The sequence below is a fragment of the Chlorocebus sabaeus genome, chromosome 23 (genome assembly GCF_047675955.1).
Source record: "Chlorocebus sabaeus isolate Y175 chromosome 23, mChlSab1.0.hap1, whole genome shotgun sequence".
NCBI lineage: Eukaryota > Metazoa > Chordata > Mammalia > Primates > Cercopithecidae > Chlorocebus > Chlorocebus sabaeus.
Window position 1 is genome coordinate 62,745,316 of NC_132926.1, and position 24,385 is coordinate 62,769,700.

At 36.9% G+C, this 24,385-nt stretch overlaps 1 protein-coding gene and 1 non-coding gene across 6 annotated transcripts in view; both read right to left on the minus strand.

Moving 5' to 3' along the window:
- DMXL1 (Dmx like 1) overlaps window positions 1-24,385 on the minus strand; it is a 181,779-nt gene that overhangs the window by 93,203 nt on the left and 64,191 nt on the right. For all 5 annotated transcript variants that reach the window (XM_038008726.2, XM_038008720.2, XM_008014213.3 and 2 more), the window contains 9 exons: window positions 22,675-22,928; window positions 21,882-22,566; window positions 21,671-21,792; window positions 11,827-11,916; window positions 11,114-11,216; window positions 8,768-8,887; window positions 8,258-8,479; window positions 5,346-7,028; window positions 3,728-3,835 (listed from right to left, as the gene is read on the minus strand). In XM_038008726.2, the coding sequence (XP_037864654.2) occupies window positions 3,728-3,835; window positions 5,346-7,028; window positions 8,258-8,479; window positions 8,768-8,887; window positions 11,114-11,216; window positions 11,827-11,916; window positions 21,671-21,792; window positions 21,882-22,566; window positions 22,675-22,928 (3,387 nt within the window). The remainder of the gene's footprint in view (window positions 1-3,727; window positions 3,836-5,345; window positions 7,029-8,257; window positions 8,480-8,767; window positions 8,888-11,113; window positions 11,217-11,826; window positions 11,917-21,670; window positions 21,793-21,881; window positions 22,567-22,674; window positions 22,929-24,385) is intronic.
- Window positions 17,088-17,195, minus strand: LOC119618451 (U6 spliceosomal RNA). Its single transcript, XR_005234749.1, has one exon. It is a non-coding gene; the product is annotated as a U6 spliceosomal RNA (small nuclear RNA).

Below are 24,385 nucleotides of genomic sequence, written 5' to 3' on the forward strand. Positions count from 1 at the left end.
TGACCTCCTGGACTCAAGTGATATTCCCATTCAGTTCCCTGAGTAGCTAGGACTACAGGCACGTATCACTAAACCTACCTAAATTTTTTTCAGAGATGGGGTCTATGTTGCTCAGGCTGGTCCTAAACTCCTGGCCTCAAACGATCCTCCCAACCTCAATATCCCAAAGTGTTGAGATTACAGGCATGAGCCATCATGCCTGGCTCTGCTAAAATTTTACCCTGAGATTGCAGCAATTCAGTCACATCTTCAGGTTCTACTTTTAATTCCAGTTCCCTTGCTATTTCTACCATATCTGCAATTACTTCCTCTACTGAAGTGATGAACCCTTCAAAGTCATCTGTGAAGGCTGCAATCAACTTCTTCCAAACTCTTGTTAATGTTGATATTTTGACATCCTCCCATGAATTACAAATGTCCCTAATGGCATCTAGAATGGTGAAACCTTTCCAGTGGTTTTCAATTTACTTTGTCCAGATCCATCAGAGGAATCATTATCTATAGCAGTTATAGCCTTATGAAATGTATTTCTTAAATGATAAGACTTAAAAGTTGGAAGCATTCCTTGATTCATGGACTGCAAAATGAATGTTGTGTTACAGGCATAAAAACTATATTAATCTCCTTGTATATCTGCATCAGAGCTCTGGTGTGAACAGGTCACTGCCAATAACAGCAATATTTTGAAAGGAAATCTTATTTCTCAACAGAAGGTCTCAATAGTGGGCTGGAAATATTCAGTAAATTATGCTATAAACAGAGGTGCTGCCGTCGGGCTTTGTTGTTCCATTTGTATAGCACAGACAGAAGAGGTTTCACGTAATTCTTAAAGACTCCAGGATTTTCAGAATGGTAAATGGGCATTGGCTTCAACTTAGTTACCAGCTGCATTAGCCCCTAACAAGAGTCAGTCTGTCCTTTAAAGCTCTGAAGCCAGGCACTGACTTCTCTCTAACTATAAAAGTCCTAGATGGCATCTTCTTCCAAAAGAAGGCTATTCCATCTACTTTAAAAATCTGTCCTTTTGTGTAACCACCTTCATCCATTATCTTAGCTAGACCTTCTGGAAAACATGCTGAAGCAAGTGCTGAATGACGTAGAAGCTTCAGCATGTTATCCAGAAGATCTAGCTTCACCTTGTACTTGTAGTTTACGGAAAAGGCTTCTTTCCTTAAACCTCAGGGACCAACCTCTGCTAGCTTCAAACTTTAATTCTGCAGCTTCCTCACCTCTCTCACCTTTCATGAAATTAAGACGAGTTAGAGCCTTGTTTTAGATTAGGCTTTGGCATAAGAAAATCTTGTGGCTAGTCTGATCTATCTAGACCACTCAAACTTTTTCCACATAAGCAATAAGGCTGCTTTCCTTTCTTATCATTCATGTGTTCAATGAAGAACGTTTAGTTTCCTTTGGACCTTGTCCTTTGCATTTACAATTTGGTAAACTGTTTGGCACAAGAGGCTTAGCCTTCAGCCTATCTTGGCTTTCGACATGCCTTCCTTACTAAGCTTAGTCATTTCTAGCTTTTGATTTAAAGCAAGAGATATGCAGCTCTTCCTTTTGCTTGAACACTTAGAAGACACTGTAGGGTTGTTAAACTGTTCTAATTTCTATATTGGTTATGTCTCAGTGAATAGGGAGGTCTGAGCAGGAGAAATACAGGGGAATGGCTGATTGGTGATGTAGCCACAGTACACAAATTTATTGACTAAATTCAATGTCCTACGTAGGCGCAGTTCATGGCACTCCAAAACCATTATAACAACAACAAAGATCACTGATCACAGACGACAGAAAAAGTTCGAAATATTGTGAGAATTACCAAAATGAGACACAGAGACATGAAGTGAACACATGCTGTTGGAAAAATGGTGCTGACAGACTTGCTCAACAAAGGGTTGCCACAAAGCTTCAATTTGTAAAAACTGCTGTATTTGCAAAATGCAACCTAGCAAAGCACAACAAAAAGGTATATGCTCGTATATACACTGGAGTATCAGTCAGCCTTAAAAAAGGAAATCTTGTCATTTGCAACAACATGGATGAACCTGGAGAACATTACAGTAAGTGAAATAAGCCAGTCATAGACAAATATTGCATGATCTCACTTATGTGTGGAATCAAATACAATTGAAATCAAAGAAACAGAGAATAAAATGGTATTTGCCCAAGGCTGGGGACAAGTTGAGAAGGGAGACATTGGTTGAAGAGTACAAAGTTGCAGTTAGGAGGAATACATTTCCGGTATCTACTGCACAGCTTGGTAACTACCTTTAATAATAGTGTATTGTATATTTCAATATTGCTAAGAGTACATTTCAAATATTCTTACCACAAATATGCTACATATTTGAGGTGATGGATATGTCTAGTTTGACTTAATCATTGCACTTTGTATACATATAACATTACTTTGGACCCTATAAATATACACAATTTTAATGCGTTAAATTACAATTTAAAAATTTTAAGGAGAATTTGGCCTGGCAAGGTGGCCCACCCCTGCAATCCCCAGCAGTTTGGGAGGCCAAGGCAGGCGGACCACTTGAGGTCAGGAGTTCAAGACTGGCCTGGCCAATATGGTGAATAGAGATGGCCTGGCCATCTCTATTAAAAACAAAAATTAACCAAGCGTAGTGGCATGCGCCTGTAGTCCCAGGTATTCGGGAGGCTGAGGCAGGAGAATCACTTGAACCCGGGAAATGGAGGTTGCAGTGTGCAGAAATCACACCACTGTACTCTAGCCTGGATGACGGAGCAAGACTCTATCTCAAAAAGAAAAAAAAAAAAAACTAAAAAGAATTTTATTTAGAATTTTCAGCTTTACTTTTTTCAAAGCTATATACAAAATGAGAGAAAGAAAACAGAGAAACAAAGAGACAGACAAAAGGTACGAGCAAGAGACTGAGACAAAGGAGCAGAGGCTAAAAGGCTAAACTGCAAGGTCCCAATAACACTTTTTAAACCTACAGATCCAATAATGCTGAAAGTCAGCTCTATTTCTTGAACTTCCTGGGAGATGAGCCAAAAAACATGCTGTTTTGTTTAAGTGAACTTAAGTGAGATTTCTCTCACTTTGAACTAAGACAATGTTATTTTCAGATACCTACAATAATCATTTAATAAGAATCTATTAAGTTACGCTAAGACAGTTCAAAGTCTACACAGTTCAAAGTAAGAGAACTAACAGTATCTGAAACACAGCACTAAACACAGAATACATGAAATATACTAAACTAATATCTGAAATACATATTTTAACAGTTTTAAGTGTGGGTAAATTTACACTTTCAATATTCTGTATTCTTTGTGAAACATTTAAAATTTGAGAATGTATTATAACAAAAATGTTATTCAAAGTTTGATGGAAAAACTGAATTTAGATAAATGTCAAAAAAAGGAGAAAAAAGACAATCTAAAGAATAAATTAAAGAAAATGAAACAATACTAATTTGCCTTGAATATAACATGCATTTAAAAACTTTAACACAGAATATCCAATTTCCCAGTATCTGTTTCTTCATTAACTCCTTTTGTCTACCATTAAAAATTCCAATGTTTTAAGCAAAGATTATGAAGAAATAAACATTCTAATAAATAAAGGAAACTTAAAATGTGTTAAATTTATCATCATTATCATGTCTGGGTAAAAACAAGTTTAAAAACTCCCAAGTCTCTCATTTTCTACTCGCTTTATTTCCCTTTAATAGATTACTATCAAAATCACCTTGGTGAAGGAGTTGAGCTCGATAGGCTGGAAGGGAAGTTGTAAGAAAGGTATGGAGTCGAACAGCCAAAAGAAATTTTAGTCCACATTCATCAAGAGTTTCTCCACCTGCAATGGGAGAAAGGCGAAGCAACGTATTTAAAAAAAAAAAAAATTGTAAGCAAAAGAACACCAAATATAGGCATATAACATTCTTAACCTGACCTCCCCAAAAAAAGTTATCAGTCTAAAATATTTTCTAACATTTATCTTTTTCTACACAATTTTACATTACAGAAAAAACAGTATAAACAATTGGAAAAATAATAAAAAAGAGAATAAAGAGAGTCTGATACTCTTTAGAATCTGACCTCTTCTGATTGAAATCTTATTTAAATTGTGACTGATTTTTGAACAGTTTAACCTTTTCTGTGGCACATGTACAGTAATATCTTTAATCAATACGGTTTATTCAAATCATACATCCACCCCAATAATCTGCTGTTAACAATGGAAGAAATAGTTTTATGGTGGGAGGGCCTGATATTTTTTCCTTGAAGCAAAAACTAAAAACATAAAACACCTATAACATACTCACATCAAAAATAGTATCTACTAGTAATATCGCTAAAAGTGTCAAGATTCATAACCAACTTAATTTTTCTTAAATTTAATTTTGTTATATTAAATTTACCCTAAATTTTCCTTTCAAGCTTCGTTCAAAGGGATACTGACATATATATGGTCCACAAGGCTCAATTGGTTCATTTCAGAACTTGAGATTTGATGGGAAACCGTTCATAACTCAGCAGTGTTTTTTTTAAAATGCTCTCTGGGTGAGGAAAAGATCTAATTACATTATGCTTTTCTAGGTAGGAGCATACACTAATGGTAATTTTTTTAAAAACTCAATGTTTTAAAAACTGAATTATAATTGTTAATAGTGGATTATTACAAAATGAGGGAAAAAAACCAGAAATCACCTTTTACTTTTAGGTACCTAAAATAATTGTTTAATAAGAATCTGTTAAATTTTGCTAAACTAAGAAAGATTCAGTTGGATCTCTTATAATACTAAGCAGACAATTAGTAAAAATGACTAGCATAAGGAGTCTTTGTGCACTTGCTCATAGTACTATGATTTATGGGATAAATAGTGCATATTAAGAGTTTACTGTTTATGATGGTCTGGGGGGGGGAAGTTAAAACTGTTGTGAAGGTAGCAAGGATGTTTCCAAAAAAAACCTTAATGGTATTTTTTTTTTTTTAAGAGACAGGGTCTTGCTCTATTGCCCAGGCTGTAGTGCAGTGGCGCAATCAATTCACTGCCGCCTCAACCTCCTGGGCTCAAGCATCATCCCATCTCAGCCTCCTGAGTAGCTAGGACTACAGGCATGAGGCACCATATCTTGCTATTTTTTTTGTTTTGTTTTCATAGAGATGGGGGTCTCATTATGTTGCCTAGGCTGGTCTTAAACTCCTGGGTTCTAGTGATCCTCCTGCCTCAGCCTCCAAAAGAGCTGAATTTACAGGCATAAGCCCCTGTGCCTAGCTAATGGCATCATTTTAATAATAATTATTTAAAACTATTTTCTGTGAAGATAAGTAAAAATGTTATCAGCATGGAGTTTAGTTTTACCTTGGCTTCTGTCTCGGCTTTCTCCAATATCAGTGCTTGTTGTTGCAATTGTATCTGCTAAGGCCATCAAAGACATCTGCTCCATCCGGCTGAGTCCTGGTAAACTAGAATGAAGTAAGTGGCCAGAAAGAACCTGAGCATGCTCAGGTCCAAAGTAAGTTGGACTGTATTGTGAAAGGTCAATAACTCTAGGCTTTGTATTTTCTTCATCTGTCTCTAACATATGAGTATCAGTCATTACAGGTTGAGTCTGAAAAAGCTCATCATAACTTTCTTTTGATAACTGGTTTGATTTACTTAAGGTACTCTCATTACCAGATTTCTCCAAAGATGAGTAACAGCTATCATCATCTGCTGCAAGTAAGGCATATAAAGGAAGTGGAGGAACAGAATCTATTTCTGTGTAATCTGTATTTTCAGTCTTGTTGAATGCCTGGGGGTCTCTGGTAGTGCTTCCACTAGCACTGATTGTGAGAGACCTAAGGCGGCGTTCATGATTAGATTCAGCTTCATTCAAAGCCACAACTTCCCCAGCAATGCACTTAACAAGATGGGACAATATGGCCTTGGCTCTCCGAACTTTACCAAGATCCATGAGTTCCAAAAGCTGCAAGGGATGATACTGAGGTAGAGTCGGGGAAAGTACATGAGCTGCTTCAAAAAGACCTGAATCTTCCATATCCACTGAAGGATCGAATGCAGTTTTCTTTCCACAGATTTTCTGTGCAAGACTGGTCATGGATCGAGTCAGAGTTTTCTTTGGAGGATGTAACCCAGAACTGGAGTTACTCTGTTTCATTAAACTTGTTATAGATGGAGTGCTCCCACTGTACGAATCTGTTATAACAGGTTCTTGTTTAGAAGATGGCTGCCATTGGGAATACACATGCATTTCACAGTCCATTCCTACCACAAGGATGCCATCCCGGACCCACGATAAAGAAACAGGAAAAGGTGGGGAGCCATCTACAGAAGAAACCAGGTCCACACTTCGTAATAGTACAAATTTAGAAAGGGGCACAACTTTAGTACTCTCCCAGAGAGGAAACGCCAGGCTTTCCTTAGCAGTCTGGTCTTGTACCTTGCCAGCCAGGGGTCCATACATAAAAAGTTTTGATCCAATTCCTACAGTCAGGATATGAGAACCATCTTCTCTAGACATCCAATCTAAGTGAACTAAATGCTTTGTGTTTGATGCGATATTCTCTTTACTAGATAAATATATCTCTTGTTTATTATAGGCCACTAAATTGCTGTCAACACTAATGCCAGAATCCAATACTGTGCTTAACTCATCTAAATGAATTGTCTGTTCAAGGACCCAACATGAACCTCCTGTTGACTCACATTCAAAAATACTTACATGCATCACAAAGTCCTGGGAAGATCTACTATTAGATGCAGGCTGCTTATAAGCTACTGCTAAACGATTTGTATGTGCACAGCTAACTTCTATAGGCCTACCAGGTACAGTTATACTACTATTGCTCTGAAGTCCATCTTCGATAAGTAATGGCCATTCTTCCCAAATGTATGCAAGATCAATTTTTCCATTCTTTGATGTGGCAGATTGTCTATCTGTTACTCTGCATCTCCAGAATCTTACTTTCTCATCTGAACATGAAGTTGCCAATAAATAAGGAGCACTGCATGCAGGATATATAGAAGATGAACTCAGATGTCCTAAAATAAAAATAATCTCATTAATAAAATGTCAAATTTGGTTAAATACTTCTGTTTTTATGTACTTAAGATTTTAGTCTTTTTGTATTAACTACTGTTAAGAGCATGACAGCCTATATTTATTTAAGAAGAGGCAGCAAGAATAGTAAGAAAGAGGCTTTTAATGACATCAGAAAGGTATATAAAAAGAAAGGATCACCAAAACCTAGAGTTTAAAGAGAATTCTGAGATAATTTACTTCAATTCTTGAAGTTTAAACATCTTGGGCCTAAATCAAACAACTTAGGCATAGGCAGAATTTAAAAACTTGAATTCTAGTCAATCCAGAATTTGTTTCACAGCTCTTTGCTAGTTTTATACATTATAAATCTAATTATAAAGCTATCAATGCATTTTTTTTTTTAATTTGTCAACACTCACTGGCTCCTTCTCTTTTACATTTTTCAATATAAATGTGAATGGCCTATGTTTACTTAAGTACTGAATGGTCACTTTACAGGGCCCTTCATGATTGAGGTATATTTGCCATAACAAATGCTGAGAAGATTTCTAATTAGAACTTAACATTTGCTGAGACTTAAAGTAATCATGCACTATTAATTTTCTAAAACAGGGGCCTTGATTTTTATTTTTGATTAGTATTCTTGATACTCCAGAACAGTGGTTCTTGACCTTTTGCATGCATAAGAATCACTTGAAAGGCTTGTAAGACCAGGCCACTGGGCCCCATCCCAGAGTATGAGATACAGTAACCCTGGGTGGCCCAAGAAATGGGGTGGCCCATTTCTAACAAGTTTCCAGGATGCTGATGCTGCTGGCCTGAGGACACTTTGAAAACCACTGCTCTAGAATAAGGATAATAAATATATAGCAGAAACCATACAATCAGAATCATGGCTCCAGGAAGCTATTGCCAATACCATCAAAGTTTGCAAACAAGGGACAACTCAGTTACCATCTCTGCTCTAGAAACTGTCCCTTTGTCTTCCCAAAAGACAAACGAAATTTGTTTTAGAAATCAATATTTAAGACTAGAACTGGCTGATAAATGTCAGAGTAATCTGAAAACATAATGAGAACTATAAGTCTTCAATTTAGGGTACTTGAATATTATTATTTCCATTTCTGGTTCTATGTGGATTTAAGAGGTAGTCGCAGCACCTATTTTTAAAGACCTGGTAAATACTCATGTGTTACAAAATTAGTCTCTTTTCATAAAATTTACAAACCTGCTGATGGCTTAATACTTATTATCTCAACTCCTTCTGGCAAATGCAATTCTTGGCTATAAACCATTTCTGAAAACAGAGTCAACTTGCTGGTACTCTGGAGGTTTGCTCTGCAGGCCTGATACTTTTGTGAAAAAGGAGATAGGATCTTCTCTGGAGAAGAAGAATAATGTTCTTCTGGCTGCCAAACTGCTTCAGATAATTTTGTATCTACTTTTTCATCTATAAAACATAAGAAAAGAACCAAAAACTGAGGCAGGGGAGCCCTATAAATGTTACGATTGCTACATTTCACAATCCGAAACTGCCTTGTAAAAGAGAAAATAGTAAACATATAAATATGATTCTTCACATAAAGAAAACAAGAAAAGATTTTTAAATTAATTGAATAATCTACAGTTATCACCATTTAATGAGAATGGCTTTAAGAAATATGTACCAAATTATCTAATTTTGTGTAATTTGTTAACTTATGCCTATTAAAATTACACACACACACAAATGACTCACCTAATGAGACAGGAATTGATTTTAGATGTAAATTCCACATGTGTAATAGTGAACGGTTGTCTTGAGTGCATTCTATGACAATTAGGTAGAACTTCTCAGAAAATCCATTAGGTGAGCTGCCTGTTGGTATTAACAATATTTTTCACTGTTAATATCTATAAAAGAGACAACTTGCTAAATATGCCAAGTTAAAATAACTGGACTTTAAAAAAAAGAAAATTAAAAACTTTTACCTAAGGCTTCAAATACAAGAGGTATTATAAAATGTATTCAAATCCTTTACCATACGAATTTGTATTAACTTAAAATTTTTACAATAATATGTATGCTATTTCATGTTTGAATTGACAGGTTTAGAGTCATCATCATCAAATTGTTCACAAAGATTAAACCATATGAAGCAGAAAATTTCTAAACAGATAGGAACTATGCAATATATACTTAAACTCAACATATTATGATGAAATGGTGGTGCCAAACATTTTTCAAATGAGTAAGGTCCATAATGGATGATGACTTCATGATATTTATCCAATGGCCAAATTATAAGTATTCATTATAAAACGTATCATTCAAGAAAATTTGTCTTCACCCAAATTGCAGTTTAAACAGCAAACAAGTTGCTCAAAATAAACATATCCTTTTAAAATACATCAGAAAAAATCAATGATTTATTATTGCCTGAAAAAACCTTTTTAACAAGAGATTTTAATCCAAATTTTCTTCATTATAAGTTATTATTCACTATGTGCACAATTAGGTAAACGAAAATTACAGTATAAAAACAAAATAAATCACAGAACATGTAAAACATGAGAAAGCAGGTATAGAAGGGCACAAAGACTTTGCCCTTTTATAAATCTGCATAGGAAAAAAATTAAAAATGGTAACCATAAATGTTTTAAATCATCTTGTATTGACAGCCTAAATGAAAAGGTAACTTTGGTAATGTATTCTAAGTTAGGCATCCAAAATACAGAAATTAAGAGAAAAGAAAGGATAAAGATTATAACAAAAGAAAAAAGAATAGAAATCAATCCTAGTTTTGATAATTTCACTAACAAAAAATGCTACAATACTGAAAATACTTGTAAAACATTTTTCTTCTTCATAATAGAGCAAAAGAAATGAAATCATAACTCCTTAGGTATTTTCTAGGAAACTCTAATAATGAACATAATAGTTTTTGGGTAAAAGTAAAAATTTCCTGAATATTTTAAGAAAAATCGTAGCCTTAAAGAGAGAAAAAAATACATTAAAAATTGAAGAATCCGAAAAAAGAAAATGTTAGAACACGTGAAGATCATAGAAAAACTCAACCTTATGCAAAGGAGAGTAACTTCTTTTAAAAGTTTTAAAGAGATTTAAATTGTTAACAATATTAACATGTTCATTAATATTTTAATATGAAAAGAAAGGATATTTTTGTTTACACAATAAATAATCCTATCTCTTATGTCTGATATCTTTAATCCCCATTTTTAGCATATTTCCACCATGTTCAGAGTTAAAAAAAACACATAAAGTGTATTTGCACAGCTCATTAATTCAGGGAAAACTGATAGAAGACTAAAAGCAATGGTAAGAAATGAGATGTCAACATAAAAGTGCAGAACTCTAAGGAGTACTTCTCATAAAAGAAGAAAAATGGAAAAGGTGGCAGAAAGACATGATGTACAAGAGGAGAAAAAATTCTGAACAAATGCAGAAGATATTTAACATCTGAATCTTGATAACTTCTTTGTGTAACGGGCACATACTGTATAATTGATTTATAAGACTGTGATCCTCAAGAATGCCATTTTTGAGTTTGGTTTGGCTCTATAATCTCAAGTGATGACCAAGAGATTTTAGCTTTATTTTACTCAGCGTGCCTTCATGTAAAGTAATAATGTTGATGAGAGGAGTTTAACAACATTTTAAAACCTGTTTTACTATAAAAACATTAATTAAGACAATTAGTTTTTAAATTAAGGACTTTCTAGCTTGAAGTTTTAAGCTACTTCTTTAAATTATAAATTTTCAAAAGGCAGGAGGTCCATAATATCCAAATGGATGGGTAGGACCCCATCCATGCAAAAAGCTCTCACATGTTAATAATAAAGCATTTCTATTATGCAGTTTAAAAAACATAAAACCAAGATGCCCCTTTAATTTTGTCCATATTTCTTACCTGGTTAAGAATAAAAAGATACTCACATTTATGATAAATATTTAATAAACAAACTTACTCCAAACAATTTTTACTTCAAACAAACAATGTGAAGCATTTTACCAATTCATCTTTATTAACTGCCTAACATACTGTACATAGTATTTCTCATTCCATAAACACTTCTTCGTTACCTGCATTAGATGAAATGTTGTCTTTGCCAAGGCTTTTCTTCTCAAGGTTATTCAAAATGAAGTCTTCTTGAAAAACATGAAGCAGTTGGGTTTTTCTCCCATGCTGAATATAAATACATATCAACGTAAGTTGACCTATGTGTTATTTACCTAATGCTAAATAACCAGAAAAATAATACTTCATAATGAGATATTTAAAGACAGAATAAGATTCAAACGTTCAGCAGAATGTAAGTGTATGGTACCTCCATTAGATTAAACAGATGAATATAAAAATTTAGGTCAAGATGATTTGGTTTCATTACAACAAGTCTGTAAGTAAGAAATAATATCCACCAGTTTTTTATTTAGCCACAAATTGGAACCTAGTTTTCTTTCCAGTGATTTTCATAACCAAGGATGAGGAACCTAACACCACTTTATTAAATCTAATGGTAATATGATAATATTTTTATAATATGTTTGAGTCAAAGTTTGAAAATTTATTTGGTTGTGAATATAGTAATGAGCATTATAATTTGTTTTCTAGTCTGAAGTCTAGAAAGTAAAATACACAATAGTATGTTATCTATTATGTGATGAGTTAATTACTGAATCTACTTTACCTGTAAATATATAGCAAATTATCAAATTACATTAATATATAGATTTTATGCAAAATGCTTTCATAAACTTTTTAAAATATACCTCCCCCCCAAAAAATTAATACTTACAAGTTTGGTAATGGGATCTAATGCAATAATGCATCCTGGCCTGGCTGTTGATTGTTGACTGACGATGTTAAAGACTTCACCAACATATTTCTGTTTTTTTAAAAAATTGATAATTTACTAAACAATTCATATGCAAATAAGAGTAAAAAAATTTCAGGCATAACAGATAAATAACAATAAAATTCAATTGGGCTTAAATATAGTCCCTTTCAACTATAAAAATTCTAGGTCTTTAGTCTTTATAGGAAGTAACATACAAATTAAAAAGCATTACAGCTCAGTTGGTACAGAGAAAAACAAAAGCAATGCTTGATAACCGTTAAGGGAAAAAAATTATATCAATAAATGTGAAAACCTGATTTCAATCTCCTGGAAATGTTCTAATAATTAGTGCTTTTTAAACATTAATTTTGAGGTAGGAAGGATAGAGCTAAAGAAACAAGATTCCATACTATTCAAGTATGCTGATTTCTTGAGCCATTCATGTCCTGACTGCTTTAGTTAAGGTCACACTGCTAAATTCAGTGGTCTATTTTCAAATCTTTACAGTACTTGCTTTATCAGCAGCAACTGATCTTGGTAGTCATTCCTTCTCCCTCCTTGAAATACTTTTCTCTTTTGCCTTCCATTATACGCCACATTCACCCTTGCATTTCCACCCTTTTAACAGAGCTTTCCAGCATTCAATCTTTAATTTTTTTTAACTTTCATTGTAGGTTTGGGAGTACGTGTGCAAGTGTGTTATACAGGTAAACTGATGTCACAGGGCTTTGTTGTACAGATTATTTCATCATCCAGGTACTAAGCCTACTACCCAACAGTTATTTTTTCTGGTCCTCTCCCTCCTCCCACCTTCCACCCTGAAGAAGTCCTCAGTGTCTGTTGTTGCATTCTTTGGGTTCATGAGTTCTCATCATTTAGCTCCCACTTATAAGTGAGAACATGCAGTATCTGGTTTTCTATTCCTGTGTTAGTTTGCTAAGGATAATGGCCTCCTTAAAGAATGGCCTCCATAAAGAAGTTGCTTTATGAATGCCAGCTCCACCCATGTTCCTGCAAAATACATCATTTCATTCTTTTTTATGGCTGCACAATATCCCATGGTGTATATGCACCACATTTTCTTTTTTTTTTTTTTTTTGAGACAGAGTCTCGCTCTGTCGCCGAGGCTGGAGTGCAGTGGAGCGATCTCGGCTCACTGCAAGCTCTGCCTCCCGGGATCACGCCATTCTCCTGCCTCAGCCTCCCGAGTAGCTGGGACTACAGGTGCCTGCCACCACGCCCAGCTAATTTTTTGTACTTTTTTAGTAGAGATGCGGTTTCACCGTGTTAGCCAGGATGGTCTTGATCTCCTGACCTCGTGATCCACCCGCCTCGGCCTCCCAAAGTGCTGGGATTACAGGCCTGAGCCACCGCACCCAGCCGCACCACATTTTCTTAATCCAATCTGTTACTCTTTGTCACTCTTGGGCATTTGGGTTGATTATGTCTTTGCTATAGTGAATAATACTGCAATGAATATTCACATGCATGTGCCCTTATCACAGAATGATTTATATTCCTTTGGGTACATAGCCAGTAATGGGATTGCTCAGTCGAAAGGCAGTTCTGTTTTTAGCTCTTTGAGGAATCACAGTACTGTTTTCCACAATGGCTGAACTAATTTATACTCCCATCAACAGTGTGTAAGTGTTCCCTTTTCACTACAACCTCACCAGCATCTTTTTTGTTTTTTGACTCTTTAATAATAGCCACTCTGACTGGTGTGAGATGGTGTCACACTGTGGTTTTTATTTGCATTTCTCTAATGATCAGTAATATTGAGTTTATCATATTTGTTGCCACATGTATATCTTCTTTTGAAAAGTGCTCATGTCCTTTATCCACTTTTTGATGGAGCTGTTTTTCTCTTGTAAACTTGTTTAAGTTCCTTAGAGATGTTGGATATTCAGATCTTTCTCAGAGGCACAGGTTGCAAATATTTTGTCCTATTCTGTAGGTTGTCTACTTACTCTGTTATGATTGCTTTTGATGTCTTTGTCGTGAAATCACTGCCCATTCCCATGTCCAGAATGGTATTGCCTAGAATTGTCTTCCAGGGTTTTTAGAGTTTTAGGTTTTACATTTAAGTCTTTAATCCATCTTGAGTTGATTTCTGTATATGATACAAGGAAGGGATCCAGTTTCAATTTTCTGAATATGGCTAGTCAATTCTGCCAGCACCATTTATTAAATAGGGAATCCTTTCCCCATTGCTTTTGTCAGGTTTGTCAAAGATCAGAGAGTTGTAGGTGTGTTATATCTGGATTCTCTATTGTGTTCCATTGTCAATGTGCCTGTTTTTGTATCACTATTCTGCTGTTTTGGTTACTGTATCCCTGTAGTATAGTCTGAAGTCAGGTAACATGATACCTCAAAGCTTTGTTCTTTTTTTTAGGATTGCCTTGGCTACACATGCTCTTATTTTGGTTCCATATGACTTTTAAAATAGGTTTCTCTAGTTCTGTGAAGTATGTTGTTGGTAGTTTGATAGGAATAGCATTGAATCTGTAAATTGTTTTGGGCAGTATGGCCATTTTAATGGTACTGATTCTTCCTATCCATCAACATAGGATCTTTTTCCCATGTGTTTGTGTCTTATCTGATTTCTTTGAGCAGTGTTTTGTAATTCTTATTGTAGAGATCTTTCACCCCCCACGGATACCTGTATTCCTATGTATTTTATTCTTTTTGTGGCAGTTGGGAATGGGACTGTCTTCCTGAATTGGTTCTCAGCTTAGCTGTTGTAGGTATATAGGAATGCTAGTGATTTCTTGTATATCGATTTTTGCATTCTGAAACTTTACTGAAGCTGTTTATTAGATCTAGGAGCTTTTGGGTCAAGACATAGGGTTATCTAGATATAGAAACATGTCATGTAGAAACAGTGATAGTTTTACTCCCTGTCTTCCTATTTAGATGCCCTTTACTCCTCTTTCCTGATTGCTCTGGCCAGCACTTCCAATAAAATGTTGAACAGGAGTGGTAAGAGAGGGAATCTTTGCCTTGTGTCAGTTTTCAAGGGGAATGCTTCCAGCTTTTGCCCATTCAGTATGATGTTGGCTGTGAGTTTGTCAAAGATGGCTCTTATTATTCTGAGGTATGTTCCTTCAACACCTAGTTTATTGAGAGTTTTTAACATGAAGGAATGCCGAATTTTATCAAAAGCCTTTTCTGCATCTATCGAAACAATTATGTGTTTTTTGTCTGCAGTTCTCCTTATGTGATAAATCACATTTAATTTTCGTATGCTGAACAAAACTTGCATCCTGGGAATTAAGCCTACTTGATCATTGTGAATTAGCTTTCTGATGTGCTGCTGGATTTGGTTTGCCAGTATTTTGTCAAGGATTTTTGCATTGATGTTCATAGAGGATATTGGGCTTTCTTTTTGTGTGTCTGCCAGGTTTTGGTATCAGGATAATTCTGGCCTCAAAAAATTAGTTGGGGAGGAGTCCCTCCTCCTCAATTTTTTGGAATAGTTTCAGTAGGAATGGTACCAGCTCTTCTTTGTGCATCTGGTGGAATTCAGCTACGAATCCCTCAGACCTTGGGTTTTTCGGTTGGTAGGCTATTTATTACTGATTCAATTTTGGAGCTTGTATTGGTCAGTTTGGGGAATCAATTTCTTCCTGGTTCAGTCTTAGGAGGGGGTACGTGTCCAGGAATTTATCCATCCCTTGTAGGTTTTGTAGTCTGTGTCCATACAGGTGTTTGTAGTAGTTTCTGATTATTATTTTTATTTCTGTAGAGTCAGTGGTAACATCCCCTTGGTAATTTCTAATTGGGTTTATTTGGATTTTCTCTCTCTTAGTTAGAAATGTATCTGTCTTATTAATTTTTTTCAAGAAACCAATTCCTGGAACTGTAAATCTTTTGAATGGTATTTTGTGTTTCAATTTCCTTCAGTTCATCTCTGATTTTGATGATTTCTTATCTTCTGCTAGCTGTGGGGTTGATTTGTTTTTCCTTCTCTAATTCTTTCAGTTGTGACGTTAGGTTATTAATTTGTGATCTTTCTGACTTTTTGATGTGGGCATTTAGTACTATAAATTTCCCTCTTGACACTGCCTTAGCTGTGTCCCAGAGATTCTGGCATGTTGTATCTTCATTCTCATTACTTTCAAAGAACTTCTTGGTTTCTGCCTTAATTTCACAGTTTACCCAAAAGTCATTCAGGAGCATGTTTTTAATATCCATGTAATTGCCTGGTTTAAGTTATTTTTTAAATCCTGACTTCTATTTTTATTGTACTGTGGTCCAACGGTGTGTTTCATATGATTTGGGTTCTTCTGCATTTGCTGAGGATTGTTTTATGTCCAATTATGTGGTCCAATTTAGAGTATGTGCCATGTGGCAATGAGAGGAATATCTATTCTGTTGTTTTGGGTGGACAGTTTTGCAGCAGTCTGTCAGATACATTTGGTCCAATGTTGAGTTCAGGTCCTGAATATCTGTTAATTTTCTGCCTACATGATCTAATACTGACAGTGAAGTATTGAAGTCTCCCACTATTATTATGTGGGAGTCTATGTCTCTTTGTAGGTTTCTAAGAAGTTGCTTTATGAATCTGGGTGCTCCTGTGTTGGTTGCATGTATATTTACCATAGTTAGGTCTTCTTGTTGAATTGAACCCTTTACCATTGTGTAATGCCTTTCTTTGTCTTTTTTAAATCTTTGTTGGTTTACAGTCTGGTTTGTCTGAAATCAGGATGGCAACCTGGCTTTTTTTCTGATTTCCATTTACTTGGTAGATTTTTCTCCATCCCTTTATTTTGAGCCTATGGGTGTCATTACATGTGAGATGGGTCTCTTGAAGACCACATACCACTGTTTTTTAAAATCTAGTTTGCCACTCTATACCATGTACATGAGGCACTAAGCCTGTTTACATTCAAGGTTAGCACTGATATGTGTGGATCTGATTGTGTTATTGTGTTGTTAGCTGGTTATTATGCTGGCTTGTTTGTGTGGTTGCTTTATAGTGTTACTGGTCTGTGTATTTAAGCGTGTTTTTATATCAGGTGGTAGTGATCTTTCCATTCAATATTTACTACTCCCTTCAAGACCTCTTGTAAGGCAGACTCCCTCAAAATTTGTTTATCTAAAAAGGGTCTTATTTCTTCTCACTTACGAAGCTTAGTTTGGCTGGATATGAAATTCTTGGTTGAAGACTTTTTTTTCTTTAACGATGTTGAATACAGGTCCCCAGTCTCTTCTGGAGAAATATGGAACACTTCACAAATTTGCATGTCATCCTTGCCCAGGAACCATGCTCATCTTCTCTGTATTATTCCAATTTTAGTATATGGTGCTGCTGAAGTGAGCACACATTCAATCTATCACTTCTTAAGATGGTGTCTCTCTCTGTTGTCCAAGGCTGGAGTGCAGTGGTGTGATCTTGGCTCACTGCAACCTCTGCCTCCCAGGTTCAAGCGATTCTCCTGCCTCAGCCTCCTGGGTAGCTGAGACTCTAGGTTCCTGCCACCACATCTGGCTAATTTTTATATATTTAATAGATGGGGCTTCACCATGTTGGCCAACCTGGTCTCAAACTTCTGACCTCAAGTGATCCGCCTGCCTCGGCCTCCAAAACGGCTGGGACTACAGGCACAAGCCATCGCTCCTCCTGGCCTTTTCTAACTATAGTCTCACCCTTGACAATCTTACCCACTTCCACAACTTTAAATTTATATGCTGACAACTATCGCATATCTTCAGGCCAGACCTTCCTCTGAACTCCAGATACTAACCTACTATGTCTTTTGGCTGTCAAACAGGCATCTCAAAATTAACATGATTAAAGCCAGACTCTTGAATTTCCCTGTCCCTCAAAACCTGTTACTTCTACATTCTTCCACATCTCAATTTACAGCAATTCTATTCTTCCTAATATTCAATAATGAACCTTGGGAGTCCTCTTTTTTTCTCACACACATACCGTATCCAGTTCATTCATAGCTATTCAATGTTCTAAACAACATCTTGAATTTGGCCATTCTTATCATCTCTGCCATTACCACTAGTTACATTCTAAGCTCCTTTTTTCCCTCTCCTAGACTACTGTAATTGGTTCCTAAATTGGTCTCTTTAGATCTACTTCTGCATCCCATGTCTAATCTATATAGCCACCAGAGGAATCATTTAAAACTTAAATCATTTCATACCTCTTCTGTGGTTTCCATGTTATTCAGAGTAAAAGCTGAAGTAACCACAATGGCCTATCAGCCTTCATATGACCTGGCCAGGCTAACTTTCTGACTTTATCCCTATTTTCCACCTCATATGCTCTTCTCTAGCCACGGTGGCCTTATTGCTGTTCCTTTACATACTGTATTGGTCTGTTTTCACACTGCTATAAATAAATACTTGAGACTGGGTAATTTATAAATAAAAGTTTAACGGACTCATAGGTCTACATGGCAGGGGAGGCCTCAGGAAACTTACAATCATGGTGGAAGGTGAAGGAGAAGTAAGACCTTCTTCACAAGGTGGCAGGAAAGAAACCACACAGGGGAAACTACCACTTTTAAAACCATCAGATCTTGTGTGAACTTGCTCACTATCAGGCAAACAGCATGAGGGAAACGGCCCCCATGTTCCAATCGCCTCCCACCAGGTGCCTCCCTTGACATGTGCAATTACAATTCGAGATGAGATTTGGGTGAGCACACAGCAATAAACCATATCAATTCACACAAGCCCCTCCCAAATCCCCTTTTCACATTCCAAAACCAATCATGCCTTCCCAATAGTCCCCCAAAGTCTTAACTCCTTCCAGAATTAACCCAAAAGTCCAAGTCCAAAGTCTCATCTGAGACAAGGGAAGTCCCTTCTGCCTATGAGCCTGTAAAATCAAAAGCAAGTTGGTTACTTCCAAGATACAATGGGAGCACAGACATTGGGTAAATGTTCTGTTTCAAACAGGAGAAGCTGGCCAAAACAAAGGGGCCATGGGCTCCATGCAAGTCTGAAACTTGGCCAGGCAGTCATTAAATCTTAAGCTCCAAAATCTCCTTTGACTACATGTCTTACATCCAGGGCACACTGACACACAGGTGGGTTCCCACGGCCTTGGGAAGCTCTGCCCCTGTGGCTCTGCAGGGTACAATGCCTGTGGCTGCTTTCATGGGCTAGTGTTGAGTGCTTATGGCTTTTCCAGGCACATGGTGCAAGCTGTCAGTGGATCTACCTTTTTGGGGTCTGGAGGATGATGGCCCTCTTCTCCCAGTTCCATGAGGCAGGCCCCAGTAGAATTTTGTGGGACACTCCAACTCCACATTCTCCTTCTGCATTGCCCTAGTAGAAGTTCTCCATGAGGGCTTTGCCTCTGCTGCAGACCTCTGCCTGAACATCCAGCTGTTTCCATACATCCTCTGAAATCTAGATGGTTGCTGCCAAGCCTCAACTCTCATCTTCTGCTCACCCACAGGCCCAACACCATGTGGAAGCCACCAAGGCTTAGGGCTTGCACTCTCTGAAGCAAAAGCCCGAGCTGTACCATGGCCCCTTTTAGCCATGGCTGGAGCTAGAGCAGCTGGGAGGCAAGGCACTGAATCCCAAGGCTGCACAGAGCAGCTGGGTCCTGGGCCTGATCCATGAAACCATTTTCCCTCCTAGGCCTCTGGACTTCTGATGGGAGGGGCTGCCATGAAGATCTTTGACATGCCCCAGAGACATTTTCCCCATTGTCTTGGCTATTAACATTCAGCTCCTGGTTACTTATGCAAATTTCTGTAGCCCTCGAATTCTTCTCCAGAAATGGGTTTTTCTTTTCTACCACAGGGTCAGGCTGCATATTTTCTAAACCTTTATGCTCTGTTTCCCTTTTAAACATAAGTTAACATAAATTTCAATTTCAAGCCATCTCTTTATAAACACATATAACTGAATGCATTCAGACTAAGCCAGGTGATCTCTTGAACGCTTTGCTGCTTAGAAATTTCTTCTGCCAGATAACCTAAGTCATCTCTCTCAAGTTCAAAGTTCCACAGATCTCTAGAGCTGGGCCAAAATGCCACCAGTCTCTTTGCTAAAGCATAACATGAGTGATCTTTGCTCCAGATCCCAGTAAGTTCCTCATCTCCATCAGAGACCACCTCAGCCAGGACTTCATTGTCCGTATCACGATCAGCATTTTGGTCAAAGTCATTCAACATGTCTCTAGGAAGTTCCAAACTTCCCCACATCTTCCTGTCTTTTTCTGAGCCCTCCAAACTATTCCAACTTCTGCCTGTTACCCAGTTGCAATGTCGCTTCCACATTTTTGGGTTATCCTTATAGCAGTGCCCCACTCCTGGTACCAATTATCTGTATTAGGCTGTTTTCACACTCTATAAATAAATACCTCAGACTGGGTAATTTATAAATTAGTTTAATTGATTCACAATTCTACACGGCTCAGGAAGCCTCAGGACTTACAATCATGGCAGAAGGCAAAGGAGAAGCAAGCACCTTCTTCACAGGTATCAGGAGAGAGCACATGCGCAGGGGAAACTGCAACTTTTAAAACCATCAGATCTTGTGAGAACTCCCTCACTATCATGAGAACAGAATGGGAGAATTGCCCCCATGATCCAATCACCTCCCACCCAGATCCCTCCCTCAACATGTGGGGATTATAATTGAAGATGAGATTTGGGTGAGACACAGAGCCAAACCATATCACATACCAAACATGCTGTGGCCTCGGGATCTCCGAACTAGCCATCCCTTTTCCCAAATCACTCTCCCTTTAACAAATACCTACATATCTAGTTCCCACATCTTCAGATCTTTACTCAAATGGTACTTTTTCTGTGAAATTTTCCCTGAACTTCCCTGGCAATCCCTAATTCTTCTGCAACACTGTTTCTCTCCATAGTATTTTTTAATTAATATATTTTTATCTGTTTTCTTCGTATCTCCCTTTACCAGAATATAAGCTCTACAATACAAATTTTTACCTGTTTTCTTCACATCTAAATTCCCATTACTTAAAAACGCCTGATAAATAGAAGACCTCCCCCCCCAAATACATACATTTCTACTGTAACACTATATACATGTTTTGGAAAACCTTGTGTTCTGCAAAGTTACGCATTAAAATTAACTTACAGAAAAAAAACAGGATTGGAACAGATCACTGACATTTATGCAACTTTGTAAGCCAAGCATTAACAAATACATTAATTGGCAGTCAGGGAGATGGCTTGAATCTCCTAAATAGAAAGCTTGGTACAGCTGAAGGCTACTTCTGGAGATACCAAAAGAAAAATTGTCAAAACCAGAAAAGTGGAAATGCTTGCTTGCTGGATGTTCCAAGACAATGCAGTTAGAAGGTTGTTATTAGGTGGGTATGAGAACAAATGTGGCCTGTCATAAGGCAAAAGCCTTGCAACAATACTGAAAGAACTCTTGTCTGAATCGTAACCAAGCTAAGGACTCTTTCTTTTCATGCTTAAGATAAAAATTCTATTCCTGTTATTCCAGCTCCTCTGGCCTATAAAATAATTGCAGATGGGCCGATATAACTTCTACATTATACTGTCAGTAGTCCTCATTTATCTACAAGCAAAGAAGTGTTACAGAAACATATTTTAGGAGACCAGACTCTACTTTCTTTCAAAGAGTGAAAGAAATGGTTTCCTTTTAAAGGAGCTTAGAATCATTGGTTAAGAGTACAACACAAATGTGAAAAAATAAAACAAAGATACAAATGCTTATTACAAATTATAGGTCACAATTCTAGAACATACCCAAAAAATATAAACTATCTAAAAACATAACATTAGATACTTAAGCTGTTTTAAAAGACATTACTTACAGAAATTTCAGGGTTAGAAAGCTCAGATAAAAGTTTCTTAGCATCAATAACTGCTTCATATAATCTCAGATATTGTCCATCACTGGCTACAAAGCATGCACTAGGAGAGTTGCAGTATGCACCTAGAAAGTATTTACAAATATTAAAATTTCACCCTTTAATGATAATGTCAGCAAATCTAAATTACTGAAATAAAAACCAGAATACTTACCCAGACAATAACTGGGTATAAGAGTGGGCAGCCATGCCACATTGGAAAACGCAGAAACATGAAGAGAATTAATCCGGGCAAGCTCTGAAACTCCTCCAGAAAAAGACAATGGCCCAACTGGGTCAACCCTCCAAAGAATAAGCTCACTGTAAACTGCATTGGGATCCTGAAACGCCACATCAATAGTGCTTTTATTTTGTTGTGTCCAAGAGCATTCTTCAATATTTAGAGCATCAAAAGGTTGCTTTGGGTTATCAACATCTGGTGTCCTTAATGCATTATGGTGTGATGTTGTCAGCAATAATGGTAATACTGAGTGGCAAGCTAAATCATTAAGATGAAAACGATGACCACAATATCTGGATTTGTGGGAAATACTGAGAACAGTAGAAAAAGCAGATTCCTCGGCAAAACTGACCAGCCACTGATTCAGAGAACCATCAGCGTGTTTTGAAATCATCATAACATTAGGAGTAAAAATACTTAATTTTAAACTATTAGATGATTTATTGTGACCGGAAGAAATAAGCATTGATGTGGAACGGGTGAGGCCAGAAGGTTTTTGTTTCCCTTGCTGAATAGCCAAGTCAACATTCTTGGTACAGGCATACATCATTATGCTTTTACAGAGAGAGTTTGCATCACCTGTGGGGAAAGCTACTGGAATTCTGGAGACAAAGGACACCTAGAATTAAGAAAGCAAGTGTTAGAACATATAAAATTATATAAAGAGGTATCAGAAAATAGTACCCACATAAACAAGAAAGTAGCTCTCCAGAAATAATAGTAGTACCTGTACTTGACGAAACATACCAGGCTGGTATTCATCCAGCCAATCCACATGCCAAACTAGCAAAGAACCATCCATGGGATGAATACTAAATAGCATATCTGCATTTTTACTCCATTCAGACAGAAGTACTTCAATCTGATGATCAATGGCAGCTGATGATAATGACGTAAAACTTGAGTTTGGTACCATTTTATCACAGCCTAATTCTTTCTTTTCAGGATTTATTTTCAGATCATCAACACCATCATCCGTTTCTACAAGCAAAAGAGTTCATAAACCAAGTAAATACAATCAGGCTTCTACTGTAAATTAAGAATTACCGAGCTTCTGGATAGCTGAACACATGGAGGTCTCATGCCTAAGGAAAGCATGGAAGCTCCATACCCCTTCCACCATACCTTACCCTACACATCTCTTTATCTGTATCCTTCGCAATATCCTTTATAATAAACCAGTAAAGGCAATGCTTAATGATAATGCTCCAGAGCATGCTTTGAGATCTAGTTTCTTATCTACTTTTGCCCTTGCACAGACAAAAGGAGAAAACTTGGGACTTTCAAAAAATAAAAGTATCATTTGTTACTATAACACCTACCAAGTAGTTCAATTTAATCGCTTACCTTTGGTGGTGAGTTTCATAGCCAGCAGCAATGCCAATATAGGACTAATTGTCAACCCAGAAAAGGCACTTGCTCCATTATTTGAACAACTGAGACAAGTTGTGGAAGTTTCTTTTTTTGTGAGACTCAGTCTTACTCTCGCCCAGGTTGGAGTACAGTGGCGTGATCTCGGCTCACTGCAACCTCTGCTGCCTGGGTCTAAGCAATTCCACCTCAATCTCCCAAGTAGCTGGGATTAAAAGTGCCTGCCACTGTGCCCGGCTAATTCTTGTACTTTTTAGTAGAGATGGGGTTTCACCATCTTAGTCAAGCTGGTCTTGAACTCCTGACCTCATGATCCACCTGCCTCGGCCTCCCAAAGTACTGGGATTACAGGCATGAGCAACCATGCCTGGCCAAGTTATGGAAGTTTCTTAATCTGACAGTGGTATATGTACTTTATCTTCATTATAACAACACAAAATCAATCCAGCAATCTATAGACAACAATACAACTTTTATTAACCATGTGCTCAAGAAGGGGCCTCTTTTGCCACCTTATAATAATAAAGAGCCTATAGATATAATTTATAGCCAGATCAACTGTTATATATTCTGGTGTAGAGCCTTTTCTTATTTAGTGAGATCTGGGGATATCACCAGAATGGTTCAATCTATCACAGCCCCCAAAGAGTTAGTTCAGTCATCAAATATGAATGAGATTTTATTCAGTGGATCAACATCAAACTGGTACTTTGATCCACTTGAGCCATTAAGTACTGTACAATATGCCCAGATCCGCATAATGAAGAAGACTCTTTTTATTTTGAAGAAGTATATATTTTTCTTCAGATTATGTTTCATTTCTTTGCCTTGAGTGTGAGGAACATAAAATGCCTTAGTAAAAGTAACGCAACTAGTACAAACACACACACAAATATCTTTATAAATGGATTCAAGATGAAAAACATAACAGTTTGCATATTAATAAGAAATGGGCTCTGCATTAAAAGTAACTTTGCTCCAGAATATAAGGTCACTGGAGTTCACTGAGTAATCAGTAGCCATACAGGACTCAGTCAGTGGATTATGGATTACTGATAGAAGACGTA